General features: G+C 45.2%; 1 protein-coding gene across 12 annotated transcripts in view; it reads left to right on the top strand.

Moving 5' to 3' along the window:
- PPFIA2 (PTPRF interacting protein alpha 2) overlaps positions 1–26,087 on the top strand; it is a 480,721-nt gene that overhangs the window by 232,076 nt on the left and 222,558 nt on the right. For all 12 annotated transcript variants that reach the window (XM_040344191.1, XM_040344192.1, XM_040344193.1 and 9 more), the window contains 2 exons: positions 7,020–7,121; positions 17,969–18,133. In XM_040344191.1, the coding sequence (XP_040200125.1) occupies positions 7,020–7,121; positions 17,969–18,133 (267 nt within the window). The remainder of the gene's footprint in view (positions 1–7,019; positions 7,122–17,968; positions 18,134–26,087) is intronic.

Genomic DNA, 26,087 nt, shown 5'->3' on the forward strand with positions numbered 1-26,087 from the left:
AAGGAGACACGGGGAAGGGAACTCAGAGAAGGGGGGAAGGGGGGCAAATTGTCGAAGAATACTTGCAGTGATTTGGGGGGGGGGGTGATAATAGGATGTATGTGCCAGGGGGCACTTTGGGAGGGGACAGAACTTGTGCTGGGGGTGGGTTAGATTTTATATTCAAACCCACAAATCCTCTACCCTCCCAAAGTACCCCCTAACATGTACAGCATTCTATTATCCCCACAAATCACTGCAAGTATTCTTCTTTGGCAACTTGCCCCCTTTTCCCCTTCTACAAAGATATTGAGGGGACAATTGTGGTGTCTGCGATCCCAGGCACCTCGCTATAAATTCTTGGCAATTGCCTCAGGTACCCACATTCCTTTCCCCCCTGTCAGGCAAGTTAATGGAGCCAAGTGCCAGAGCTTTTTTTCACCACTGGGCTCCAGAACTCAGGGCTGGTACACATCATGAATCACATAGAAACACGCTGTGTGTTCCTGTGCGATTCACATGTCTTCCAGGTGCTGTGCGATCTCAGCCCTTTCATTTCAATGGGCTGAAACTGTGCCAGTCTGCACCAAGAGCTGTGTATGCTCTACTTTACATAATGTCCAGCAACTGGATAGCATGGTAATTTTGATCATACGATCTGGCACAGGCAAACACTATGTTTGCGACCTGCATTTGCAGCAAATACCCTTTAATCATATAAGGGACTTTATGGGACCTGTAATTGGGGAGTCCTTAACCACTTGCCAACCAGCCGCCATCATTATACGGCGGCAGGTCGGCAAGATCCCGTGAACCATCGTAGCTATAGGTTGGTCCCTTTAATCGGGATAGCAGGCACACATCGCCAGAGGCGTGTGCGCATGCTGCATCGCCAATGCCGTGACCACAGTCGCGATGACCGCCAGCCACAAGCGATCGCAGACTCGAGAGGCAGAACAGGGATGTATGTGTATGTGTGTGTGTGTGTGTGTGTAAACACACACATCCCTGTTCTGTTCTGTAAGGAGAGACAGATTGTGAGTTCCTAATAGCTAGGAACTACGATCTGTCATTTCCGCTAGGTCAGTCCCCCCCCCATAGTTAGAAACACACCTAGGGAACAGAATTAACCCCTTGATCGCCCCTAGTGTTAACCAATTCCCTGCCAGTGACATTTTTACAGTAATCAGTGCACTTTTATAGAACTGATCGCTGTAAAATTGTCAATGGTCCCAAAAATGTGTCAAAAGTGTCCGATGTGTCCACTATAATGTTGCAGTCCTGATAAAAATCACAGATCGCCGCCATTACTAGTGAAAAAAATAATAATAATAAAAATGCTATAAATCTATCCTCTATTTTGTAGACGCTATAACTCTTGCACAAACCAATCAATATATACCTTCCTTTTGTGATTTGTTTTACCAAAAATATGTAGAAGAATACATATCAGCCTAAAGTGAGAAAAAAAAATCACTTTTTTAAAAAAAAAATGGGGATATTTAATATAGCAAAAAGTGCAAAATATTGTGTTTTTATTTCAAAATGGTCGCTCTATTTTTGTTTTTAGTGCAAAAAAAAACAAAAAACGCAGAGATGATCAAATATCACCAAAACAAAGCTCTATTTGTGTGAAAAAAAGAGGATGTTAATTTTGTTCCGGTACAGCGCCGCACGACCGTGCAAATGTCAGTTAAATCGACACAGTGCTGAATGGCAAAAAATGGCCAAGTCATTGAGCAGCCAATGCTTCGGGGGCTATAGTGGTTAAGTTGACACCCACTGCTGATCGTGACGGCAGTGCATTTTGAATGCAGTTTGGGAAATGCACACAAAACACAGGTTTCCCCTATGACATTCTGATGTAAACAGACCCTTAGTCCAGATACATAGGATTTAAAAAGTATCTCAGGAAAGTCCCACCAAAACCAGGACAGTTGGGAAGTATGAATTTGTATTAGAAGGGGAGAAGATTTGTGTTTTTTTTTTGGGGGGGGGGGGTTGTACTGAGATGGGGGATTTGGGTAGTAGGATTTGTGACAGAACTAGGGAGAATTTGGCATGGAGAATTTGGGGGAAAGAGGATTTGTGCTGGCGAGGATGGGGGGGAGCAGATTTGACCCAGGATGAGGGGAGGGGGTTTTGCTGGAAGAGAGGACCTCAGGAGAGGATCTGAGCTAGAAGTGGGGAGAGGATTTTTTCTAAGAGATAGATTAGGTGGGGGTAGTTTTGTCCTGGGGGGATTTAAAGAGATGTCCTTCACACTCAACCCCCACAAATACAGGCTCAATTTCAAGGAGGTTCCATAGACTGTGGGGATGGGGGGGGGTTGGGTGGCAAGAGGATGGGGGATAGGGGGTGTGGGGGGGCAAAAAAATGCACCTTGGCCTGTGTAGGCAAAAATCCTTGCATCGGCCCTGCTGGTACTGATAACCGCTGCCTGACTTGGTCACTTCCCACAGCTGCTAATCCAATGCTGTCAATCTGACCTTTCATCCTCCATCAGTTTCCCCAGCATGATCCACTTGCTGTCATAGCTCTCCTCCTGCACCACTGCAGCTCATATTCCTGAGGTCAGCAATGGGTATGCTGGTTCTCCTGTCATGGGTGATCTGCTCAGGGTCTGATCACTGAGCCAGTAACATCCTGTTGAAAGCTGGGAGTGCAGCTCTTACATGCTGGTAAAATCTATAACATTTCTGGCAGTAAATGCAGATGGAACACAGTGGCGTAACTACCAGGGTCACAAAGGTTTCACTTGTGACTGGACCTAGGTATTCTACCACCATGGGGGGCCCAAGATGGCAGGAAGGGGGCCACTTTGGGACCATAATAAAGTGTCCCATGATGGAAGTAAAGAGCCCTTCATGGTTTCTTGCACGGAGCTCTGAAGGTTGTAGCTAGGCCTCTGGCTTCACCCTAAGGTGGCTCTAAACCCAAACCTCATCCTTAGTAGTCAGTATAAGCAACATGAATGCCATTTTTTCTTTATTTAAAAAAAGGCAAGGGTTGACAAACCAAGTCACAGAACATGACAACTCAGGCACAACTGAGGAATGTAAATGCACAAAATTAACATAACCAATGATTACAGTGTTAACATAAGGGCCAGCATCCTCAGGTCACTACCACTAAAGTATTGGATAGAAGATTGCATGAGGGAGGTGAAGGGAGGGGGCCCCCAGTCAGACAGCAGCATTTTCAATCTAGGTACATTGTAATGTTAGCTTTAGCAAATTTAGATGGACTTGACTAATGAATAAGAGCTGAACTCCAGATCACACTTTTTAAGCATTTTCAGCAACATTTTTACCTTTTGGAATAAAGACTTTACATAAATGAATAAAAGATGACCAATGTAAAGCCTCGTACACACGGCCGAGGAACTCGACGTGCCAAACACATCGAGTTCCTCGGCCAGTTCAGCCCTGAAGCCGCCGAGGAGCTCGGCGGGACAAGAGCTCCCATAGAACAACGAGGAAATAGAGAACATGTTCTCTATTTCCTCGCCGAGCTCCTCGTCGGCTTCCTCGGCCGAAAGTGTACACACGACCAGTTTCCTCGGCAGAATTCAGCCAGAAACTCGGTCGGAAGCTGAATTCTGCCGAGGAAACTGGTCGTGTGTACGGGGCCTAAGTACCTCTATCAGTGGTAAATGCTTTGACTCAACCCTCCAACTTAACTACCACTTTTGCTAAACAACTAGGTCTGTAAAAGAAAATTGAAAAGTAACAGACTTACTGGCTGGTTTACTAGGTGAAAAAAATGCCTTAAAAAATGCAGTTAATACATCATGAAATTGGTGAGCTGCAATGTAATACATTTTTGTTTTGGAGTTTATTACTGCTTTAATGTAAGCATTTTGCAGGCACAGATCATGTAGCATAAACCAATGTCAAGATATATATTTTTTTCATCTTTTCTTTAACTATAAAATAAACTTTATTGTTAAAAAAATGATATATATTTTTATTTGTGTGTTGAGCATACTAAATTGTGCAGTGTTAAATTTCAAATTAATAATTAATTTATAAATGTATTACAAGTGCCGGCATGTTAACTGGTTTCCTGTAGAGCTTCTTGGAATATGCCAATTTAAGTTTTTATCAAATGCACTTTCCACCACCACATTAGGTCTTTGGTAAAATGGAAGTGGACAGCACTGTTGACAGAAAAATGTGATTGAGTGATTGATCCACCGGACACTGGCTGTATAGTGACTGTAAACACTGACCACCGTTGCACTCATAAACATCACTAACCTCCATCCATACCAATGTGCTTCTCTGACTACTTCTGTAAGGTCATACTTCTCTAATCACTGCCACCACATTCCCCCTCTTTCTGCCCCCACATCACCCTACTGGCCACCACTACAATTTCTCATCCCCCAATGGCACTGCTTCGGAGCTGCATCCTCCACAAGTGTAAAGGCACACCAGATAATGTCTACTGCTCTACACGGTGCTATACGTTACAATGACCAGGTTGCCAGAATAACAGCAAACCTCTATACTCAACTGTACAATTTTAGCCCAAGCTTTTGTTAGTTGTATAAAAAAGCATACTTTTCTATATGTATACGTTTGAACAAAGCAAAGTTTTATTTTTATTTTTTCCTCATTTAGTAAGGCAGACTTTTTTTGATGTGTGTCAATGAGGTCTGGTACTAATATCCCCACCTATTCTGTAAAAATCTGAAATATGATTTTAGCAAAGTTAGACTTTTTTTCCTCTCTGTAAGGGCTAGTTTACACTTGCTTCAAAACATGGCTTCGGACACGCTTTGTTAAAGCTCTCTGAACGCTATTCAAAGCTCCTGTCACTAAATAAAATGGTTAGCTTACAGTTCTGTTTACACCTGGGTTTTGCTTGGTGCTTCGATGAGGCTTCTGTGGGGCTTTGATGAGGCTTTGGTGGAGCTTCGGTGGGGCTTCGGTGAGGCTTTGTGGTGCTTCAATGAGGCTTTGGTGGGGCTTCAATCAAGCTTTGCCATAGACTTCTATGGAGGCTTTGAAGATGCTCTGAAACACCACTAAAGCTTCATGGGGTATAAAGGCTCAGCTCCTCTCTCCTATTAGCCTTTTCTGCTTTTTACATTGGTGACCTTATGACCTGTACAAAAAAAACGCGGCAAAAACGTGTCAAAATCGCGGCAAAAACATGGTAAAAAACGCTGCAAAAATTGCAGAAAAATTGGGGGACTTTATGCCTGAAAACACTATGCTCAGGTGTGAATGGGGCCTTAGGCCCCGTACACACGGCCGAGGAACTCGACGTGCCAAACACATCGAGTTCCTCGGCCAGTTCAGCCCTGAAGCCGCCGAGGACCTCGGCGGGCCGAGAGCTCCCATAGAACAACGAGGAAATAGAGAACATGTTCTCTATTTCCTCGCCGAGGTCCTCGTCGGCTTCCTCGGCCGAAAGTGTACACACGGCCGGGTTTCTCGGCAGAATTCAGCCAGAAACTCGGTCGGAAGCTGAATTCTGCCGAGGAAACTGGTCGTGTGTACAGGGCCTTAGAGCTGAAACACATCTCCTACAGGCCTTTGCGCTCTTTTGAGATTTTATTTTTTCTAACTGGAAACTCCCCTTCATGTTAGCTAATGTGTCATTGCACACTTTTTCTGGCATTTTTGAGCATATGCTCCTACGGGCCAAAATTGCAATATATATTATATATATTATATATATATATATATATTTATATTATATTTATATTTCTGAGCATGTGTGGATTTTTAACCGATGGACGTGCCCACAGACGATGGTTTTTTTCTATCGTTTTTTTAACCATCAGATAATTTTAAAACAAGTTCCTAGTTTTTTAACCGATGGATAAAAAAACGATGGGGCCCACACGATCAGTTTGTCTGATGAAAACGGTCCATCAGACCGTTCTCAGACGAACCGATCGTGTGTACGCAGCATTACTCACTGACAGTACTTGCCCTGGCCGGGAAAGCCTGGAGGAGCACAATCCCGCCCCATGCTTGTGATTGGAGAAATAATAAATAGCGCCTCTTGTGTCCAATCCCTGTGCTGTGATTCGTTACAGAACAAGCTGATTTTTGGGAAGGGGGGTGTCCCTGAATGGTAGTTTGGAAATGTGGTCACCCTAGTGGTGGATTTACCAGGCTTTTTGCCCCTCTAAATTGCCCTGGTGATCTGGTCAGTAATACACCTCCATTATTATACTGACAGCACTGGATGAAAGAGCACAGGGAGCAGAAGTGGACAAGAAAAAAAGAATACAACCATCTCCTGTAAGAACTGCAACTAAATACATTTTTGCTTTTGTGTTCAATGATACTTTAGCCTGGGTTTACACTGTAGAGATGTGGGAACCAGTGTGATTTCAGCGTCGGTTCCCGCGTCGCAATTCTCCCACAGACAGTTCACACTGCCCTCTGCGAACCACTGTGGGTGTCAATATAATGTTAATGACACTCCCAGATCGGTTCACAGATCGCAGTGCGAACAGTGGATTCGGACAGCAATCGGATCGCATGGATGAGAACACTAATGCGATCAGATTCAAGTGCGGGAAAAAAAAATCCTGCACCTTTTTAGTGCGAATCCAATGCGAGTTGGGCCATACAAACTGTGTGGCTGAACTCACGTTGCACAGACATTGCATGTGATGTCTGCGTTGGGTATAGTGTAAACTCGGGCTGAATGACGGTATGATCTTTTATGAGACGTACATCTTTTATGAAAACCGACTTTCAAAGGAGTATATTCCTGAGCTATTATTGTATCTTTGGGATTATTTAACTCTCCGTCTTTTTTTCCCACTGTGCTTTTGTCTGGCTTTGTATGGCTAAAGATTAATGTTAACTATAACTGGTGTGAATACTTTGTGATACAAAACATCTTAAAGACTTAAACTAAGCAATATACTTGTAAATGAGATGGATACCTGTGGATGAATGAATATTATAACCCATCCTGGGTACTAGAACTGCTAAGACTCAAGTTGTGTACACTCTGGAGCTAATGCTTTGTTGGTGACCTTTTTCTTCTTTTTCACTTTACAGGAGTTTGCTGCACTGACAAAAGAGCTGAATGCATGCAGGGAACAGCTTCTCGAAAAAGAAGAAGAAATTTCCGAATTGAAAGCAGAAAGGAATAACACAAGAGTAAGTTAATTGGATTCGCTATTTCAACATCTCAGGCTGAGTCTGGTAAATCACAAGCATCTGCAACCCCTTTATCAATGTTTTTTTCCTATCTTTATCATTCATTTTAAACTGTAATTTAAAGTAGTAGTAAAACCTTTATACCAGGCATGTCCAAAGTCCGGCCCTGGGGCCAATTGCGGCCCTCGTTCCAGTTGAATGTGGCCCCCCTGGTAATTTGGATATATACTGTATTTATCGGCGCTGCCTCGGAGGGGAAACGGAGAGGGGGGAACGAGTGCTGTCAAATTACATACAGAAGAATCTCCTGTTTACTCAGTGACATCTGTAATAGGAAGTCTTGTCTCCTGGGCTGCCATTGGATGACTCCTCTGTCTATCATAGGAGGCGGGAAAAATTGTATTAAAGAGGCTGCTGTGTAAACAGGAGATTCTCCTGTATGTAATCTGTTGGTGCGCATCTCCTTCCCTCCGAGGCTGCAGATGGACGTCGATCAGGCTGCATTCATGGCAATGGAGAGGCTGCATTCATGGCAATGGCGAGGCTGCAGATGGGCACTGATTAGGCTGCATTGATGGGCAATGACCCTTATTTTGCTTCACAGTTTTATATTTACATTTTTTTTCCCCTGAAACTTCCCTCCTAAAGTGAAGGTGCGTGTTATACGCTGTTAAATATGGTATATCCAAATAACACGCCCAAGCTCATCTCTTCACCACACACAGCCACAAAGGCAAGATAATTTGTGTTGGGCAGTGTATTAGTGCTCGGACGAACACACTTAGACCAAATTTTAATGGTTCAAAGAATGTCAGGCAAAATGGTCGGCCCTTATGCATGTTCACTTCATCAAATCTGACCCTCTTTGAAAACCCCTGCTTTATACCTACAGATAAACTTATAATAAGGCTTACCTGTAGGTACTGTCAATATCTCCTATTCGCTTATGGCTTGTACACACAATCGGAATTTCCGATGAAAACATTTTAATGGAATTTTTTCATCAGATATTCCGACCGTGTGTAGCCCCATTGGACTTTTGTCAGAGTTTAGAAATAGAACCTGTTTTATTTTTTCCGATGGAAATTCCGATCGTCTGTGTGTAACTCCGATGGAGAAAAAAACATGCATTGCTCAGAATCAAGTCGACGCATGCTCGGAAGCATTGAACTTCATTTTTCTTGGCTCGTCGTAGTGTTTTACGTCACTGCGTTTTGGACGGTCGGAATTTGGTCTGACAGTGTGTATGCAAGACAGCTTGAACGGAATTCTGACAGAAAATTCCATCGGATTTTTATCCCATCGGAAATTCCGATCGTGTGTACAGGGCATTAGGAGATATTCAGGGGCAGATCCACAAAGCAAGTACGCCGGCGTACTTTCAAATTTCCTGCGTCGTATCTTTGGTTTGAATCCTCAAAACAAGATACGACGGCATCTGGGTTAGATCCGACAGGCGTACATCTTCGTACGCCTTCGGATCTAAGATGCAATTCTTCGGCGTCCGCTGGGTGGCTTTCCCATCGTAATCCGCGTATGAAAATTTGCTATTTCCGATGATCCACGAACGTGCAAGCGGCCGTCGCATTCTTTTACGTCGTCTCTAGTCGGCTTTTTATAGTTAAAGCTGCTGTTTGGTGGCATATAGTTAAACCTGCTATGTTAAGTATGGCAGTCGTTCCCGCGTTTAATTTGAATTATTTTTTTTCGTTTGCGTAAGTCGTCCGTGAATCGGGATGGACGTAATTTACGTCCACGTCAAAACAATGACGTCCTTGCGACGTCATTTAGCGCAATGCACAGCGGGAAATTTAGGGACGGCGCATGCGCAGTTCGTTCGCTGCGGGGACGCGCTTCATTTAAATGAAACATGCCCTCCTACTCACCGATTTGAATTAGGCGCTGTTACGCCGCGAGAGATACACTACGCCGCCGTAACTTACGACGCTAATTCTTCCAGAATTCAAACCAAAAAAAGTAAGTTACAGCGGCGTAGCGTATCTCAGATACGCTGCGCCGGGGCAGATCTTTGTGGATCTGCCCCTCAGAGTGCATTCGTGTGAGTGATGTTGTTGCGTCCCCGGCCACTCATGTAGCTGGAGGCCGTGAACCCGGAAGGAAGACCAGAGGAAGATGGAAGCCCTTTTAGCGATGACAGTGCGGTCGTTTTGAGGCAAGTCTCCCAAGGGGGCGAGCACGCTGACTAACCCCCAGCCAGAAGGGCTCGGATGATGGGGGCAAGCCTACTGAGGCTGTGAATTTTCTTTTCTTTCTGGGAATTTTCTTTTCTTGCACTCAGGCCTCGTACACTCGGAAAAGACACATCGTTTTCCTCGACGAGTTCCTTGTTAGGCTTGTCGAGGAACTCGACAAGCTTGCTTTGCGTACACACGGTCAAGACAAAATCTCCTTGTTCTCAAACGCGGTGACGTACAACACATACAATGGCAGGGGAAGTTCGATTCCACTGGCACAACCCTTGGGGCTGCTTTTGCTAATCTCATGTTACTGTGTATTAAGTAAAAGTTTGGTCGGAGACAATTTGCACTTTGCAGTCTGTTACAGCGTGAAAAATGTGTTACCTCCATTACAAACGCTACTTTTACTCCCGTCTCATACTTTATTCTGAGCATGCGCAGGTTTCTTAGCATACACATGCTCGAGTTTCTTGTCGAAAACCAGCCCGACGAGGAAATTGAGACTCCCGTCGAGGAAAAAGAGAACTTGTTCTCTTTTTTTCTTTGTCGAGTTCCTCAACAGTTTCCTCGATGAAAAACATACACACGACCGTTTTCCTCGGCAAAAAAGTTCTCCCACCAAGTTTCTTGATGGATTCTGTCGAGTTTCTCGGTCGTGTGTACGAGGCCATATGCGCATTTCTTTTTTGATTATATTTCTCACACGATTCTCCCATCATTAATTAGAAAATCATACATTTTTCAAAAAATGTCCAACATGCTCGATCACTCAAATTCAATGGCTGCACGAAAATCAGCCATTGCTGCGACCCACTAATGGTGCGATATATGAAAATTCTTAGAAAACATTTTCGAAAAAGGAAATTCTTTGGGAATTCGACCCATGTATGGCCGGCCTTAGGGAGATTCATCCTCTCTATTTGTCCAGTTTTACTATTATCAGTGAAAATAAAAGAAATACCCACATTTTGGGTTGTCACCAGAAAAGTAACAGAGGAGAATTTTTGTAACCCTTGTTCTAACCTCCTCAGAAAGACGTCTACAGCATGGGCCTAAATTGTCCATGTATGTCCTCCCGAGCATGCTCTGTGATCAGTGGGTCAATGAGACTCAGCTGTCAGCCAATACATGGCGAAAGAAACCCTCATAATAGGACTTTAATGGCAATAGGTAATTTTTAGAGTGAATAGAAAGTATCTTTGAAAAGGTTTTAAAAGTTTACTAATTATTTATCACAAAAATGTACAAAATGACAATACAGTGGAACTTTGAATTACGAGCATAATCCGTTCCAGGAGATTGCTTGCAATTCAAAGCACTTGCATATCAAAGTGAGTTTCCCCATAAAAGTCAATGGAAATTAAAATAATTAGTTTCGCATTGACTTCTATGGCATGCAATTCCGTGTAACTGTGTATTTCCGAGTATTTCCAAATGGCTCCAATCGGATCCGCTCGGCTCCGGCGCCCCCCACCTCTGGCCAAATGTGGTACTGCACACCACAGAGGCTTGAATCCTGCACGTTTTGTGAGACAACACATGCAAACCGAGCCAGGATTTTAGAAGAAAATGCTCGTATTGCAAAACGCTTGTTAACCACGTTACTCGCATTCCGAGGTTCAACTGTACATATTAAAATTGGGTTGGATAATATTCTAGACACCGTGTACTCAAAAAGGGAATCACCAAACTGGGGGTGAAGACAGAGAACACCCTTTTTTAGCTGTCAGCCAATGACAACTGATCATGTGATGTAAAACAAGATCGTAATCTGCTTTTTTTTTCATATGAAAAAAAAACGATCACCGGCTTCTGTCAGAGGGAGATCGGTCCCACACACTGACACTCACTGCTGATAAGCAGTGCCTACCAGTGTCACCTGTCAGTGCCAGCTACCAGTGCATACAAGTGCTGCCTATCAGTGTCCACCAGTGCCATTTATCAGTGCCCATCATTGCCACCTATCCATGCTGCTAATCAGTGCCCATCAGTGCCACCTATTAGTGCTGCCTTTCAATGCCCTTCATTGCCACCCATTAGTGCCCATCAGTGCCGACTATCAGTGCCCTTTAGTGCCACCTATCAGTGCCCTTCAGTGCTGACCATCAGTGCCCCGCATCAGTGCCACCTCAAAGTGCCACCTATCAGTGCCAACCAGTGCTACCTTATCAGTGCCCATCAGTGCATCCTATCAGTACCCAACAGTGCAGCCTATCAGTGCCGCCTATCAGTGCCCATCAGTGCAGCCTATTAGTGCCCATCTGTGCAGCCTCATAAGCGCACATCAATGAAGGAGAACAATTACCTGTTTGCAAAAATGTTGGTCTTTTTAAAAAAAAAATGCAAAAAAAATAAAAACAGCAGTGATTAAATATGACCAAAAGAAAGCTCAATTTGTGTGAAAAAAATATAACAGTTTCATATGGGTACATTGTTGCATGACGGCGCAATTGTCATTCAAAATGCGACAGCTCTGAAAGCTGAAAAATGGCCTGGGCAGGAAAGGGGGTTTAAGTTCCCAGTAAGCAAGATGTTGATTTGCAGGATATGGGACAGGAAGTGAAAGTAAATCCCCCCTCCCAATGATACAAAGATGGCTCTCCCTTATTCCCTCTCTCTCCTTCTATCAACACATTTATTGATTTTTTATTTGTTTTTTTGCCAGCTTAAAGGGGTTGCAAAGGTTTGTTTTTTATTTTCTAAATAGGTTCCTTTAAGCTAGTGCATTGTTGGTTCACTTACCTTTTCCTTCGATTTCCCTTCTAAATGTTTTTTTTCTTTGTCTGAATTTCTCACTTCCTGTTTCTCCTCAGTAAGCTTTCCACCATCATCCAAGCGGGTTTAGTCAGCCAGAACAGCTTACTGAGGAGGAACAGGAAGTGAGAAATTCAGACAAAGAAAACAAAGAAAAAAAACATTTAGAAGGAAAATTGAAGGAAAAGGTAAGTGAACCAACAATGCACTAGCTTAAAGGAACCTATTTAGAAAATAAAAAAAGGGGTTGTAAAGGTACAATTTTGTTTTCCTATATAGCTTCCTTTACCTTAGTGCAGTCCTCCTTCACTTTTCCTCATCCTTCCATTTTGCTTTTAAATGTCCTTATTTCTTCTGAGAAATCCTCACTTCCTGTTCTTCTGTCTGTAACTCCACACCGTAATGCAAGGCTTTCTCCCTGGTGTGGAGTGTCGTGCTCGCCCCCTCCCTTGGACTACAAGAGAGTCAGGACGCTCTCTACGTTGCAGATTGAGAAAGGAGCTTTGCGTTAGTGGGCATCCTGACTCTCGTGTAGTCCAAGGAAGGGGGCGAGCACGACATTCCACACCAGGGAGAAAGCCTTGCATTATGGTGTGTAGTTACAGACAGAAGAACAGGAAGTGAGGATTTCTCAGAAGAAATAAGAAAGAAATAAGGACATTTAAAAGCAAAATGGAAGGATGAGGTAAGTGAAGGAGGACTGCACTAAGGTAAAGGAAGCTATTTAGAAAATTTTATTTTTACATTTTACAACCCCTTTAACCCTCCTGGCGGTATCCCCGAGCGTCACTCGGGGTTGATTTTTTCTACCAAAATCGGTAACCCCGAGTCACGCTCGGGGTAGATATGCAGAGCCTGCAGCGCACGCTGGCTTACCTTCTCCTGGATCCAGCGATGTCACCACGCTGTGTGAGCGAGCGGGACCTCGCTCGATTCACACAGCGTCCTCCTGTGCCGCCGATCTCCGTTCCCTGCGACGTTACGACGCACGGGAGCGGAGATCGGCGCCAAATTCAAAAAAGTAAACAAACACTATACATACAGTATACTGTAATCTTATAGATTACAGTACTGTATGTAAAAAAAACACACACCCCTTGTCCCTAGTGGTCTGCCCAGTGTCCTACATGTACTTTTATATAATAAAAACCTTTTTTTTTCTGCCTGAAAACTGTAGATTGTCCATAGCAACCAAAAGTGTCTTTTTATGTCAAAAATGGTTTTAGATCAGCTAGAAAACAGCGATAATAAATTATAATCACTTGCAGAATTGTGCGATAGCGATTTGTGGGGAAATTCGTCATAAAAAAAAAAAAATAATGACAGCAACAATTCTGCAACTGAGCAAATTTCAGTGATTTTGATTTGATTACATTATTGAATAATTTTTATTTTAATTATATTATTACTTGCTATAATTATTTATAATTATTTATTATATTATAATTTAAAATTTTGTTTTTAAAAAAATGTCATACCCGGGATGCCTATTAGACTCTTGTTTGGTCAGATTTAAAGCGGGGGTTCACCCTGTTAAAAAAAAAAAAAAATGTTTTTTTTTATTAGACCATTGCTTTCGGCATCGTAGCGCGAGCTACGGTATGCCGGTCCTAAATTTTTAATCCCCGTACTCACTGTGCTATCGATGATTGAAGAATCCGGGGAATGGGCGTTCCTATGGTGAGAGAAGGTGATTGACGGCCGGCCCTGGCACGTCACGCTTCTCCGGAAATAGCCGAAATAGGCTTGGCTATTCACAGCGCCTGCGCATAGCCTGTGCGCAGGCGCTGTGAATAGCCGAGACCTACTCCGGACTCCGGCTGTCTTCGGGGAGCGTGACGTGCCAGAGCCGGCCGTCAATCATCCTCCCTCTCCATAGGCACGCCCATTCCCCGCGGGAGTCGGATTCTTCAATCATCGATAGCACAGTGAGTACGGGGATTAAAAATTTAAGACCGGCATACCGTAGCTCGCGCTACGATGCCGAAAGTAATGGAATAATGAGGTGAAGGAGGGTGAACTACCGCTTTAAGTGAGTTATTCCTAAAAATTACAGGCCTACAGTATAAAACGCCAAATTTCCTTGCAAATAATTGTACCGCTTTCAGCACCTTTTTTCTGAAAGAATCATACCGCCAGGGAGGTTAAAGGGGTTGTAAAGGTTTGTTTTTGTATTCTCTAAAAAGGTTCCTTTAAGCTAGTGCATTGTTGGTTCACTTACCCTTTTCTTCCATTTCCCTTCTAAATGTTTTTTTTCTTTGTTTTCTTTGTCTGAATTTCTCACTTCCTGTTCCTCCTCAGTAAGCTGTTCTGACTCCTAGTTCTTTCCTTCCTTCTCCCAGTCTAAGTACTACAGTACAGGGAATAAAAATGGCTAATACAAAGTAAAAGTGCTACATGAATTAAAAAATAAATGTAATCATTCTTAAATGAGCAAGTAATAGCATTTTTAATGTTCCTGGCATTCGGCCATAATTATTAAAATCTATCAGGAAAAAACCTAGCCTGGGTAGTATAATGAGTTCCTTATTAATGTGAACATCATAATTCTTGAGCTATAACACAGATACAGTACAGAGTACCTGATGATAGGGTTACAACTAACAACTTGAAAACAAGCTCAGAGCCACAATTCTGGAGCCCCTGCTTTTATAACAGAGATAGGAAGGTTTATATGTATAATCTTTGATAATTCAAAGTATACTTTACATCACAAAACAAATAAGAAAAGTGAGTTGTGGTTTTAATTATTCTATAACCAATAAGCTCTAACGAGCAGGGCCCTCTGATTCCTCTTGTAGTGAATTGTATTGTAACTGTACTGTCTGCCCTTGTGTTGTAAATCGCTGCGCAAACTGTTGGCGCTATATAAATCCTGTATAATAATAATAATAATAATAATTATTTATATTGCAATAATAATGGGTACGCTCAGCAATTGCAGTTACTGCAAATCCAAAGATCTGTTCAGTCCTTACTAATAGTGATGGCAAGTATCACAGTTCAAAGCAGACTCGTGCTCCTTTCACATTAGCGCATCTCCAAAGTTTCATGATTAATAGTGCGACTTAGGAGAGCGACTTTTGGTGCGATTCTGATTCAACTTTACATTCTGTGGATCAAAGTCGCTATCAAAAGTCTCACCAAAGTAGTGCAGGCACCTTTTCAACATTGCTGCGACTTTAAGTAGCAGTGATTTGACCGGGTGCCATTGAAAAGAATGACTTGTTCATTCCCCGACTTGTTTATTCCCGACTTAGTTGGGGTAGGCGGTACACTTTGGTGAAGGGGGGTCAGCCACGCCCTGTGACCTTTGACCTCCTAGCCATATTCTTCAATGGGAAACTGTAACCCTAACCCTAACCCCTAACCTTAAACCCTAACCCTAACCCATAACCCTAACCCCTAACCCCTAACCCTACCTCTAACCCCTAACCCTAAACCTAACCCCTAAACCCCTAACCCCTAACCCTAGCACAAGTGTGAATGGACTCTAAAATCTTTTCTTATAGCTAAACAATTTTATAATCACCTTCCTTCTCTTCTATAACCTAAGTGCAGCTGTGATTTGATACAATTTTTGGTGTGATTTGGTGGTGTTTTGATGCATTTTCGATACTACTGCCATCTGCCGCCTTCACAACAACCAATGGGTCATCCTTTGCAGCAGAATTTAAACAAAGGAGCCTGTTGTAAAAAAAAAAGGGATTTTAACCACTTGGCACATATACCCCCTTCCTGCCCAGGCCAATATTCAGCTTTCAGTGCTGTCACTCTTTTGCCTCGTACAAACACGATCGTATTTTCCGACGGGAATTGTGTGATGGCAAGCTGTTGGATAATCCGACAGTCTGTAGGCTCCATCGGACAGTTGTTATCGGAATTTCCGACAACGAATGTGGGAAAGCATACTTTAAAGTTTTCAGACAACAAAAATCATCTGAAAAAAGTTTCAAAATACCAACAAGCAATTCTAACCATAAGACAACATTAGCAGAAGTTGACCAAAGGGTGGCACTAAAGAGCAGAAAAAACACGTTGTTTCTGTTATTTAGCCGCCAACGTTTTGCCGTTTGTATGCAGAACAAGTTCCTGACCAAAGCCCTTCGCACGAAATTCCACGACTTTGTACTATGGAAATCTGATCGTGTGTACGAGGCATTTGAATGACAATTGCGCGGTCATGCAACACTATACTCGTAAAACATTTTTATAATTTTTTTCACACAAATAGAGCTTTCTTTTGTTGTTATTAAGGCCTGATTCACACCTATGCAGGTTGCAGTTTGCATGTTCCCGGTGCATTGAGAATTTTTCAATACACATTTTTGATCCATTAAAGTCTATGGAACCAAAAACCAGAAAAAAAGTCCCTGGCCCTTTCTATAAAATGCACAGATGTGAACTACATCCATAGGAAACCATGTTAAATGGACTGTAGTGTGTTTCTGAAAAACTGAAAATGCATAGGTGTAAACCAGACCTTTTTTACTACTGTGGTTCTTATTTTTTGCTAAACAAACGGAAAAAGACCAATATTTTGAAACCAAAAAAATAGTTTTCATAGTTTGTTATAAAATTTTGCAAACAGGTATTTTTTCTCTTTCACTGATGTGCGCTGATGAGGCTGCACTGATAGGCAATGATAAGGCGGCACTGATAAGGCAGCTCTGGTGGGCACTGATGAGTGGCACTGATGGGCACTGATAAGGCGGCACTGATGGGCACTGGGCGGCACAAAAGGGCACTGATATGTGGCACTGATAGGCACTGGTAGGTGATACTAATAAGCAGTGCTGATGTTGAGGCACTGATGGGTACTGATTGGCAGCACTGATCGCCACTGATATGTAGCACTGATAGGTGGCACTGGTGGGCATTGATAGGTGGCACTGGTGGGCACTTGAAGACAGCACTGTTTTGCACTGGTAGGTGGCACTGGTGGGCATAGATGAGGCGGCGGTAGCTCTCTGTTCGGGAAATCTCTGACAGATGTCGGGGATCAGGTTTTTTTTTCTTCCCACGCTGTGAGCCTGAAGATAAAAAAAGCCCATTGCAAGCTCTGTTTACATCATGTGATCAGCTGTCATTGGTTGACAGCTGATCAGGTGGTAAGGGGTCAATATCAGCCCCTTACACTGATCTATAATCAGCCGAGTCTAGTAGACTGGCTAATTGTAGAGCTTGCGGCATCCAATTCGCAATAGTGTGAACCCAGCCTTAAAGTGGTTGTAAATCACTTTAACCTACAGGTAAGCCTAGATTAAGGCTTACCTGTAGGTGCTTGAGATATCTCCTAAACCTCCACGATTTAGGAGGTATTTACTATAATCACGGACACCGCTGTCTATGGCACATGCACCGTACACAAGCAGTGCAGGCGCACTGTAGAGTGCCATTCCTCATTGAGGCCGTGCCGCCACTGTCGGCTCCCGCGCGCATTTGCGCAGCAGTGTTGTAATCACGGCTCCGGCCAATCAGAGCGCCGGAGCCACGATACACGGAAGTAAGCCCAGGCCAAGATGTCGGCTGCCCGGGCGTTAGAGGACGGCTACGGGGGCTTCGATCGGAGGTGAGTATTACATAATGAGCTAGTATTCCATGCATACTAGCTCATTATGGCTTTGTCTTGCAGGTGGTTGTTTTTTTTTCTTGGGTTTACTTCCTTTTTAAGCTTTTAGAAGCTGATTGGTTACTGTATAAAGCTGCACCAGATTCTGTGTGCACCAGTTTTAGTTATTATAAATGTTTCTCCATTTCTCTTTATTACTCTTTGATCAAACAATTATTGTTCTGCTCTCAGATCCATTATCCAGGCATGCAGCAAAGTTAACAGTTCAATTAAACTAACCTTTGAAAGCGCAGTGACTGATTTATTTACCTTCAATCCAACAGCTTTTGTTAGAGCATCTGGAGTGCCTTGTTTCAAGACACGAAAGGTCATTGAGGATGACGGTGGTGAAACGCCAAGCACAGTCCCCCTCAGGTGTTTCCAGTGAAGTGGAAGTTCTTAAAGCTCTGAAATCTCTCTTTGAGCACCACAAAGCTCTAGATGAAAAGGTATGCTATTCTTTTAAGTGATTGGCTTCAGACTAAACTCAATATGTTGATTATGAGACTGTTTACTGACGTTTAGCTGTGCGCTGTATTGCCCAAGATCGCAAACTGCAGTTCTGCATTGTTTCCTGCCTGTAAGATGCCGATCAGGGGGAGTAATTAGGAGGACTATATATAACTGCAGCTTCAGGCTGCTGACAAGCCCATCTGAATAATGTGGAATCTGCCAAATATTTAAATACTAGTAGACCGTGTGATTTCAGCTTTCAGATGTCCATTTATAGGAACAAAGGCACTTAAACTGGGATGATAATATTTGATTTGAAAATGAACGGTATTAATTGCAGACTAATAAACACTGTAGATGGCAGTGCCAGTCAAGTTGGTGGAGATGTGTAATCACGGATTATTGTACACGGCCTGCTGTGATATAATGGAACAATGTTTTAATGAGTGTGTAGGCAGTGCGGCTTATGAGGTTAGCTGCTTAGTCTGCAGAGTTCCGTGTTCTGGAGGCATCCCTTTTCATCAAACACTTAAAGTTTTTCAAGGAAAAATATCTGCAAAGCAAAGTAACCAGATGTTACTGCCAGAATTAAAAATCAAAGATTCCAAGCCAAACACTATCGACTCATTTATGACGGCATGGACCAATTATTTCTATGTATTTAAATAGAGTGTAGGTGTTCAGTCCTTAAAGGCTAATTTCACCTTTATTTTCTAAATTCCAACTTCCATATGTACCAATGAATGTACTTATTTTGCAGAAAAGAAAAAGATTTCTATTTTTTTCCTACACCAGCCCTTACTTCAGCATCTAGTTTGTTCAATGGAAAATGTCTACATTACTTCCTGGATGGACCTTAGGTTGTGAAAACCAGTAAGACACCGGAACGAGTTCACCCAGTGGCGGAACTTTGCAACTGGGCCCTGGCGTTCTGCCGCTGTGGGGGGGGGGGGGGGGGCAAGGCACGTTATTCTTCCCCTGCACTACTGGTTGTCAATTTATTATGCAGTGGGGGGAGTGGACGGCAGCTCCATGGTGCCTGCGAGCCGTGGGATCTCCCTGTGGCTAGTAGTTTTCTTCCCGACTGTATACAGCAGAGAGGGGCCATTGACCCGGGCATGTATCCGTGTCAGTCAGTTTACAAGTGACTCGGCTCTGCTTCTACACTCTTTCTGATACCTGGTCAGGTCAGAAGCCCTCCCCTCCCCACTGTATACACTCGGGAAGAGAACTACTAGCCCCAGAGAGATCCTGTGGGCATCATAGAGCTGCTAATCACCGCCTCCCCCCAGGTGGGAGGTCCAGAGATGTGCTGGGAGTTGGAGGTGCACAGTGGAGATCAACCAGGTACAGGGGAACCTCTGGAAGGGGGGATGTGCAGTTGTCTTGGGGCCCTGATGTAAGGAGGGCTCTCTGGGGACCCCGATGTAAGGGAGGGCCCTCTGGGGACCCCGATGTAAGGGAGAGCCCTCTGGGGACCCCGATGTAAGGGGGGATCTCTGGGGACCCTGATGTAAGGGGGGGCTCTCTGGGGACCCTGATGTAAGGGGGGCTCTCTGGGGACCCTGATGTAACGGGGGCTCTCTGGGAACCCTGATGTAAGGGGGTCTTCTGGGGACCCTGATGTAAGGAGGGACTCTCTGGGAACCCTGATGTAAGGACAGGCTCTCTGGGGACCCTGATGTAAAAAAAGGGGCTCTCTGGGGAACCTGGTGTAAAAAAAGGGTCTCTCTGGGGACCCTGATGTAAATAGGGGCTCTCTGGGGACCCTGATGTAAGGAGGGGCTCTCTGGGGACCCTGATGTAATGGGGACTCTCTGCAGACCCTGATGTAAGGGAGGCTCTCTGGGGACCCTGATGTAAGGAGGGGCTATCTAGGGACCCTGATGTAAGGGGAGACTCTTTGGGACCCCGATGTAATGATTGGGGCTCTGGGGACCCTGATGTAAAGGGGAGGCTCTCTAGGGACCCTGATGTAAGGGGGGGCTCTCTGGGAACTCTGATGTAAGGAGGGGCTCTCTGGCGACTCTGATGTAAAGGGGCTTTCTGCAGACCCTGATGTAAAGGGGAGGCTCTCTGGGGACCCTGATGTAAGGGGGCTTTCTGAGGACCCTGGTGTAAGGGGGGCTCTCTGGGGACCCTGGTGTGAGGGGGGGTTCTCTAGGGACCCTGATGTAATGAGGGAGTCTTTGGGGACCCTGATGTAATGAGGGAGTCTTTGGGGACCCTGATGTAAAGGGAGGCTCTCTAGGGACCCTGATGTAAGGGGGGCTCTCTGGTGACCCTGATGTAAGGAGGGGCTCTCTGGGGACCCTGATGTAAGGGGCGCTCTGGGGACCCTGATGTAAGGAGGGGCTCTCTGGGGACCCTGATGTAAGGAGGGACTCTCTGGGGACCCTGATGTAAGGGGGCTATCTGGGTACCCTGATGTAAGGGGGCTCTCTAGGGACTCTGATGTAGGAGGGGCTTTCTGGTGACCCTGATGTAAGGAGGGGCTCTCTGGGGACCCTGAGGTTAGGGGGCTCTCTGGGGACCCTGATGTAAGGATGGGCTCCCTGGGGACCCTGATGTAAGGGTACTCTCTGGGGACCCTGATGTAAATAGGGGCTTTCTGGGGACCCTGATGTAAGGAGGGGCTCTCTGGGGACCCTGATGTAATGGGGACTCTCTGCAGACCCTGATGTAAGGGAGGCTCTCTGGGGACCCTGATGTAAGGAGGGGCTATCTAGGGACCCTGATGTAAGGGGAGACTCTTTGGGACCCCGATGTAATGATTGGGGCTCTGGGGACCCTAATGTGAAGGGGAGGTTCTCTAGGGCCCCCGATGTAAGGGAGGGCCCTCTGGGGACCCCGATGTAAGGGAGAGCTCTTTGGGGACTCCGAAGTAAGGGGGGATCTCTGGGGACCCTGATGTAAGGGGGGGCTCTCTGGGGACCCTGATGTAAGGGGGGCTCTCTGGGAACCCTGATGTAAGGGGGGCTTCTGGGGACCCTGATGTAAGGAGGGACTCTCTGGGAACCCTGATGTAAGGACGGGCTCTCTGGGGACCCTGATGTAAAAAAAGGGGCTCTCTGAGGAACCTGGTGTAAAAAAGGGTCTCTCTGGGGACCCTGATGTAAATAGGGGCTCTCTGGGGACCCTGATGTAAGGAGGGGCTCTCTGGGGACCCTGATGTAATGGGGACTCTCTGCAGACCCTGATGTAAGGGAGGCTCTCTGGGGACCCTGATGTAAGGAGGGGCTATCTAGGGACCCTGATGTAAGGGGAGACTCTTTGGGACCCCGATGTAATGATTGGGGCTCTGGGGACCCTGATGTAAAGGGGAGGCTCTCTAGGGACCCTGATGTAAGGGGGGGCTCTCTGGGAACTCTGATGTAAGGAGGGGCTCTCTGGCGACTCTGATGTAAAGGGGCTTTCTGCAGACCCTGATGTAAAGAGGAGGCTCTCTGGGGACCCTGATGTAAGGGGGGCTTTCTGAGGACCCTGGTGTAAGGGGGGCTCTCTGGGGACCCTGGTGTGAGGGGGGGTTCTCTAGGGACCCTGATGTAATGAGGGAGTCTTTGGGGACCCTGATGTAAAGGGAGGCTCTCTAGGGACCCTGATGTAAGGGGGGCTCTCTGGTGACCCTGATGTAAGGAGGGGCTCTCTGGGGACCCTGATGTAAGGGGCGCTCTCTGGGGACCCTGATGTAAGGAGGGGCTCTCTGGGGACCCTGATGTAAAGAGGGGCTCTCTGGGGACCCTGATGTAAGGGGGCTCTCTGGGTACCCTGATGTAAGGGGGCTCTCTAGGGACTCTGATGTAAGAGGGGCTTTCTGGTGTACCCTGATGTAAGGAGGGGCTCTCTGGGGACCCTGATGTTAGGGGGCTCTCTGGGGACCCTGATGTTAGGGGGCTCTCTGGGGACCCTGATGTAAGGATGGGCTCTCTGGGGACCCTGATGTAAGGGTGCTCTCTGGGGACCCTGATGTAAGGGTGCTCTCTGGGGACCCTGATGTAAGGGGGCTCTCTGGAGACCCTGATGTAAAGAAGGGGCTCTCTGGGGACCCTGATGTAATGAGAGGGCTCTGGGGACCCTTATGTAAGGAGGAGGCTCTTTGGGGACCATGAGGTAAGTAGGAAGGCTCTCTGGGGACCCTGATGTAAGAGGGGTTATCTAGAGACCCTGATGTAAGGGGCATTTTGGGAACACTGATGTAATGAGGGGGGCTCTGGGATACTGATGTAAAAGGGAGGCTCTCTAGGGACCCTGATGTAAGGGGGGCTCTCTGGGGACCCTGATGTAAGGGGGGCTCTCTGGGAACCCTGATGTAAGGGGGGCTCTCTGGGAACCCTGATGTAAGGGGGGCTTCTGTGGACCCTGATGTAAGGAGGGACTCTCTGGGGACCCTGATGTAAGGACGGGCTCTCTGGGGACCCTGATGTAAAAAAGGGGCTCTCTGGGGAACCTGGTGTAAAAAAATGGTCTCTCTGGGGACCCTGATGTAAATAGGGGCTCTCTGGGGACCCTGATGTAAGGAGGGGCTCTCTGGGGGCCCTGATGTAATGGGGACTCTCTGCAGACCCTGATGTAAGGGAGGCTCTCTGGGGACCCTGATGTAAGGAGGGGCTATCTAGGGACCCTGATGTAGGGGAGACTCTTTGGGACTCTGACGTAATGATTGGGGCTCTGGGGACCCTGATGTGAAGGGGAGGCTCTCTAGGGACCCTGATGTAAGGGGGGGCTCTCTGGGGACCCTGATGTAAGAAGGGGCTCTCTGGCGACTCTGATGTAAAGGGGCTTTCTGCAGACCCTGATGTAAAGGGGAGGCTCTCTGGGGACCCTGATGTAAGGGGGGCTTTCTGAGGACCCTGGTGTAAGGGGGGCTCTCTGGGGACCCTGGTGTGAGGGGGGGTTCTCTAGGGACCCTGATGTAATGAGGGAGTCTTTGGGGACCCTGATGTAAAGGGGAGGCTCTCTAGGGACCCTGATGTAAGGGGGGCTCTCTGGTGACCTTGATGTAAGGAGGGGCTCTCTGGGGACCCTGATGTAAGGGGGGCTCTCTGGTGACCCTGATGTAAAGAGGGGCTCTCTGGGGACCCTGATGTAAGGAGGGGCTCTCTGGGGACCCTGATGTAAGGGGGCTCTCTGGGGACCCTGATGTAAGGGGTCTCTCTAGGGACTCTGATGGAAGAGGGGCTTTCTGGTGACCCTGATGTAAGGAGGGGCTCTCTGGGGACCCTGATGTTAGGGGGCTCTCTGGGGACCCTGATGTAAGGATGGGCTCTCTGGGGACCCTGATGTAAGGGTGCTCTCTGGGGACCCTGATGTAAGGGGGCTCTCTGGGGACCCTGATGTAAAGAAGGGGCTCTCTGGGGACCCTGATGTAATGAGAGGGCTCTGGGGACCCTTATGTAAGGGGGAGGCTCTTTGGGGACCATGAGGTAAGTAGGAAGGCTCTCTGGGGACCCTGATGTAAGAGGGGCTATCTAGAGACCCTGGTGTAAGGGGCTTTTTAGGAACACTGATGTAATGAGGGGGGCTCTGGGATACTGATGTAAAAGGGAGGCTCTCTATGGATCCTGATGTAAGGAGGGGCTCTCTGGGTATCCTGATGTAAGTAGGGGCTCTCTGGGGACCCTGGTCATCATGGTTAGTGTTTGGCTGTGTCTACTCTGTAAATCATTATCACAACAGAAACTACCCAAATGACCCTGATCAAAAGTTTACATACCCTTGTGATTTTGGCCTGATAACATGCACACAAGTTGAAAGAGGTTTTATAGGCTATTAAAAGTTACCATCCTCACCTGTGATCTGTTTGCTTGTAATTTGTATGTGTGTATAAAAGGTCAATGAGTTTCTGGACTCCTGACAGACTCTTGCATCTTTCATCCAGTGCTGAACTGACATTTCTGGATTCTGAGTCATGGGGAAAGCAAAAGAATTGTCAAAGGATCTGCGGGAAAGGGTAGTTGAACTGTATAAAACAGGAAAGGGATATAAAAAGCTATCCAAGTAATTAAGTATGGCAATCAGCAGTGTTCAAACTCTAATCAAGAAGTGGAAAATGAAGTGGAAAATCAGGGGTTCTGTTGAAACCAAACCACGGTCAGGTAGACCAACAAAAATTTTCAGCACAACTGCCAGGAAATTGTAATTGTTCTGGAAAAAAAGAAAAACCCACAAATAACTTCAGGTGAAATACAGGACTCTCTCAAAACATGTGGTGTTGGTGTGGCTGTTTCAAGATGCACAATAAGGAGGCACTTGAAGAAAGATGGGCTGCATGATTAAGTCGCCAGAAGAAAGCCATTACTACGCACATGCCACAAAGTATCCCTCTTACAATACGCAAACCAGTACAAAAACAAGCCGTAAAACCTTCAGACACAAAGTCATTTGGAGTGATGAGACAACAATTTTGCTTTTTGGCCACAACCATAAACACTACATTTGGAGAGGAGTCAATAAGGCCTATGATTAAATGTATACCATTCCTACTGTGAAACACGGCGGTGGATCGCTGATGTTTTGGGGATGTGTGAGCTACAAAAGCACAGGACATTTGATGAAAATTGATGGCAAGATGAATGCAGTGTGTTTTCAAAAAATACTAAATGAACATTTGCATTCATCATCCAGGAAGCTGTGCATGGGGCGTACTTGGACATTTCAATATGACAATGATCCAAAACACAAGGCCAAGTCGGCCTGTCATTGGCTACAGCAGAATAAAGTGAAGGTTCTGGAGTGGCCCATCTCAGTCTCCTGACCTCAATATCATTGAGCCACTTTGGGGAGATCTCAAACGTGCAGTGCATGCAAGACAGCCCAATAATTTACAGGAACTGGAGGCTTTTTGCCAAGAGGAATCAACAGCTTTACATTCTGATAAGATAAAGAGCCTCATCCACAAATACCACTAAAGACTTAAAGCTGTTATTGATGTTAAAGGGGGCAATAAACGGGATTAAGTACTGGGGTGTGTAAAACTTTTGATCAGGGTAATTTGGGTACTTTCTGTTGTGATAATAAATGGCTTCAGGCAAACACTAACCATAATTCTATAAGTGAAAGAAAAGTTTTTATGTTATCAATCTTATTCTCAGAAAAATGGCCAAGAAATCATAAAATCTGGCAGGGTATGTAAACTTATGAGCACAACTGTGTGTGTACACAGTAGATATATGTATATATGTATGTGTGTGTGTGTGTGTGTGTGTGTGTGTGTGTGTGTGTATATATATATATATATATATATATATATATATATATATATATATATATATATATATATATATATATAGTTATATTGTGTAAGGGATAAAAAGGTCCTTCTTGGCTTTAAATGGGATGAGTAAACAATGCAAGTTATATATTTTTTTGGGGGATATGGTTGTTCTCTGCAAGTAAACCTCTCCTCTTGGCTAAGCTTTACCCCTAAACATGAGCAGGAAAAAAAATAGTATATACATATGCTCTTTTATATAAATTATCAGTAGATGGGGACAGAAAATGGTAATGTATTAACCGCTTAACCACTTAAGGACCGGACCAATATGCTGCCTAAAGACCCAAGGGGTTTTTACAGTTCGGGACTGCGTCGCTTTAACAGACAATTGCGCGGTCGTGCGACGTGGCTCCCAAACAAAATTGGCGTCCTTTTTTCCGCACAAATAGAGCTTTCTTTTGGTGGTATTTGATCACCTCTGCGGTTTTTATTTTTTGGGCTATAAACAAAAATAGAGCGACAATTTTGAAAAAAAATGCAATATTTTTTACTTTTTATAAATAGGGTAAACTCCTGCGCTGTCTGAAAAGTGAAGGGAAGGGGAACAAACTAAAAATACTGCTGCAAATATAAAAGTCTACCTCGATAGACTAAGGTGAAACAGAAAAAATTAAAATACAATACTTGCGCTGTAAAGTGTGGGACAAGGGGTGTATAATAGGCGGTAAAGTTTATAA

This window comes from Rana temporaria, chromosome 3, assembly GCF_905171775.1.
Source record: "Rana temporaria chromosome 3, aRanTem1.1, whole genome shotgun sequence".
Taxonomy (NCBI): Eukaryota; Metazoa; Chordata; class Amphibia; order Anura; family Ranidae; genus Rana; species Rana temporaria.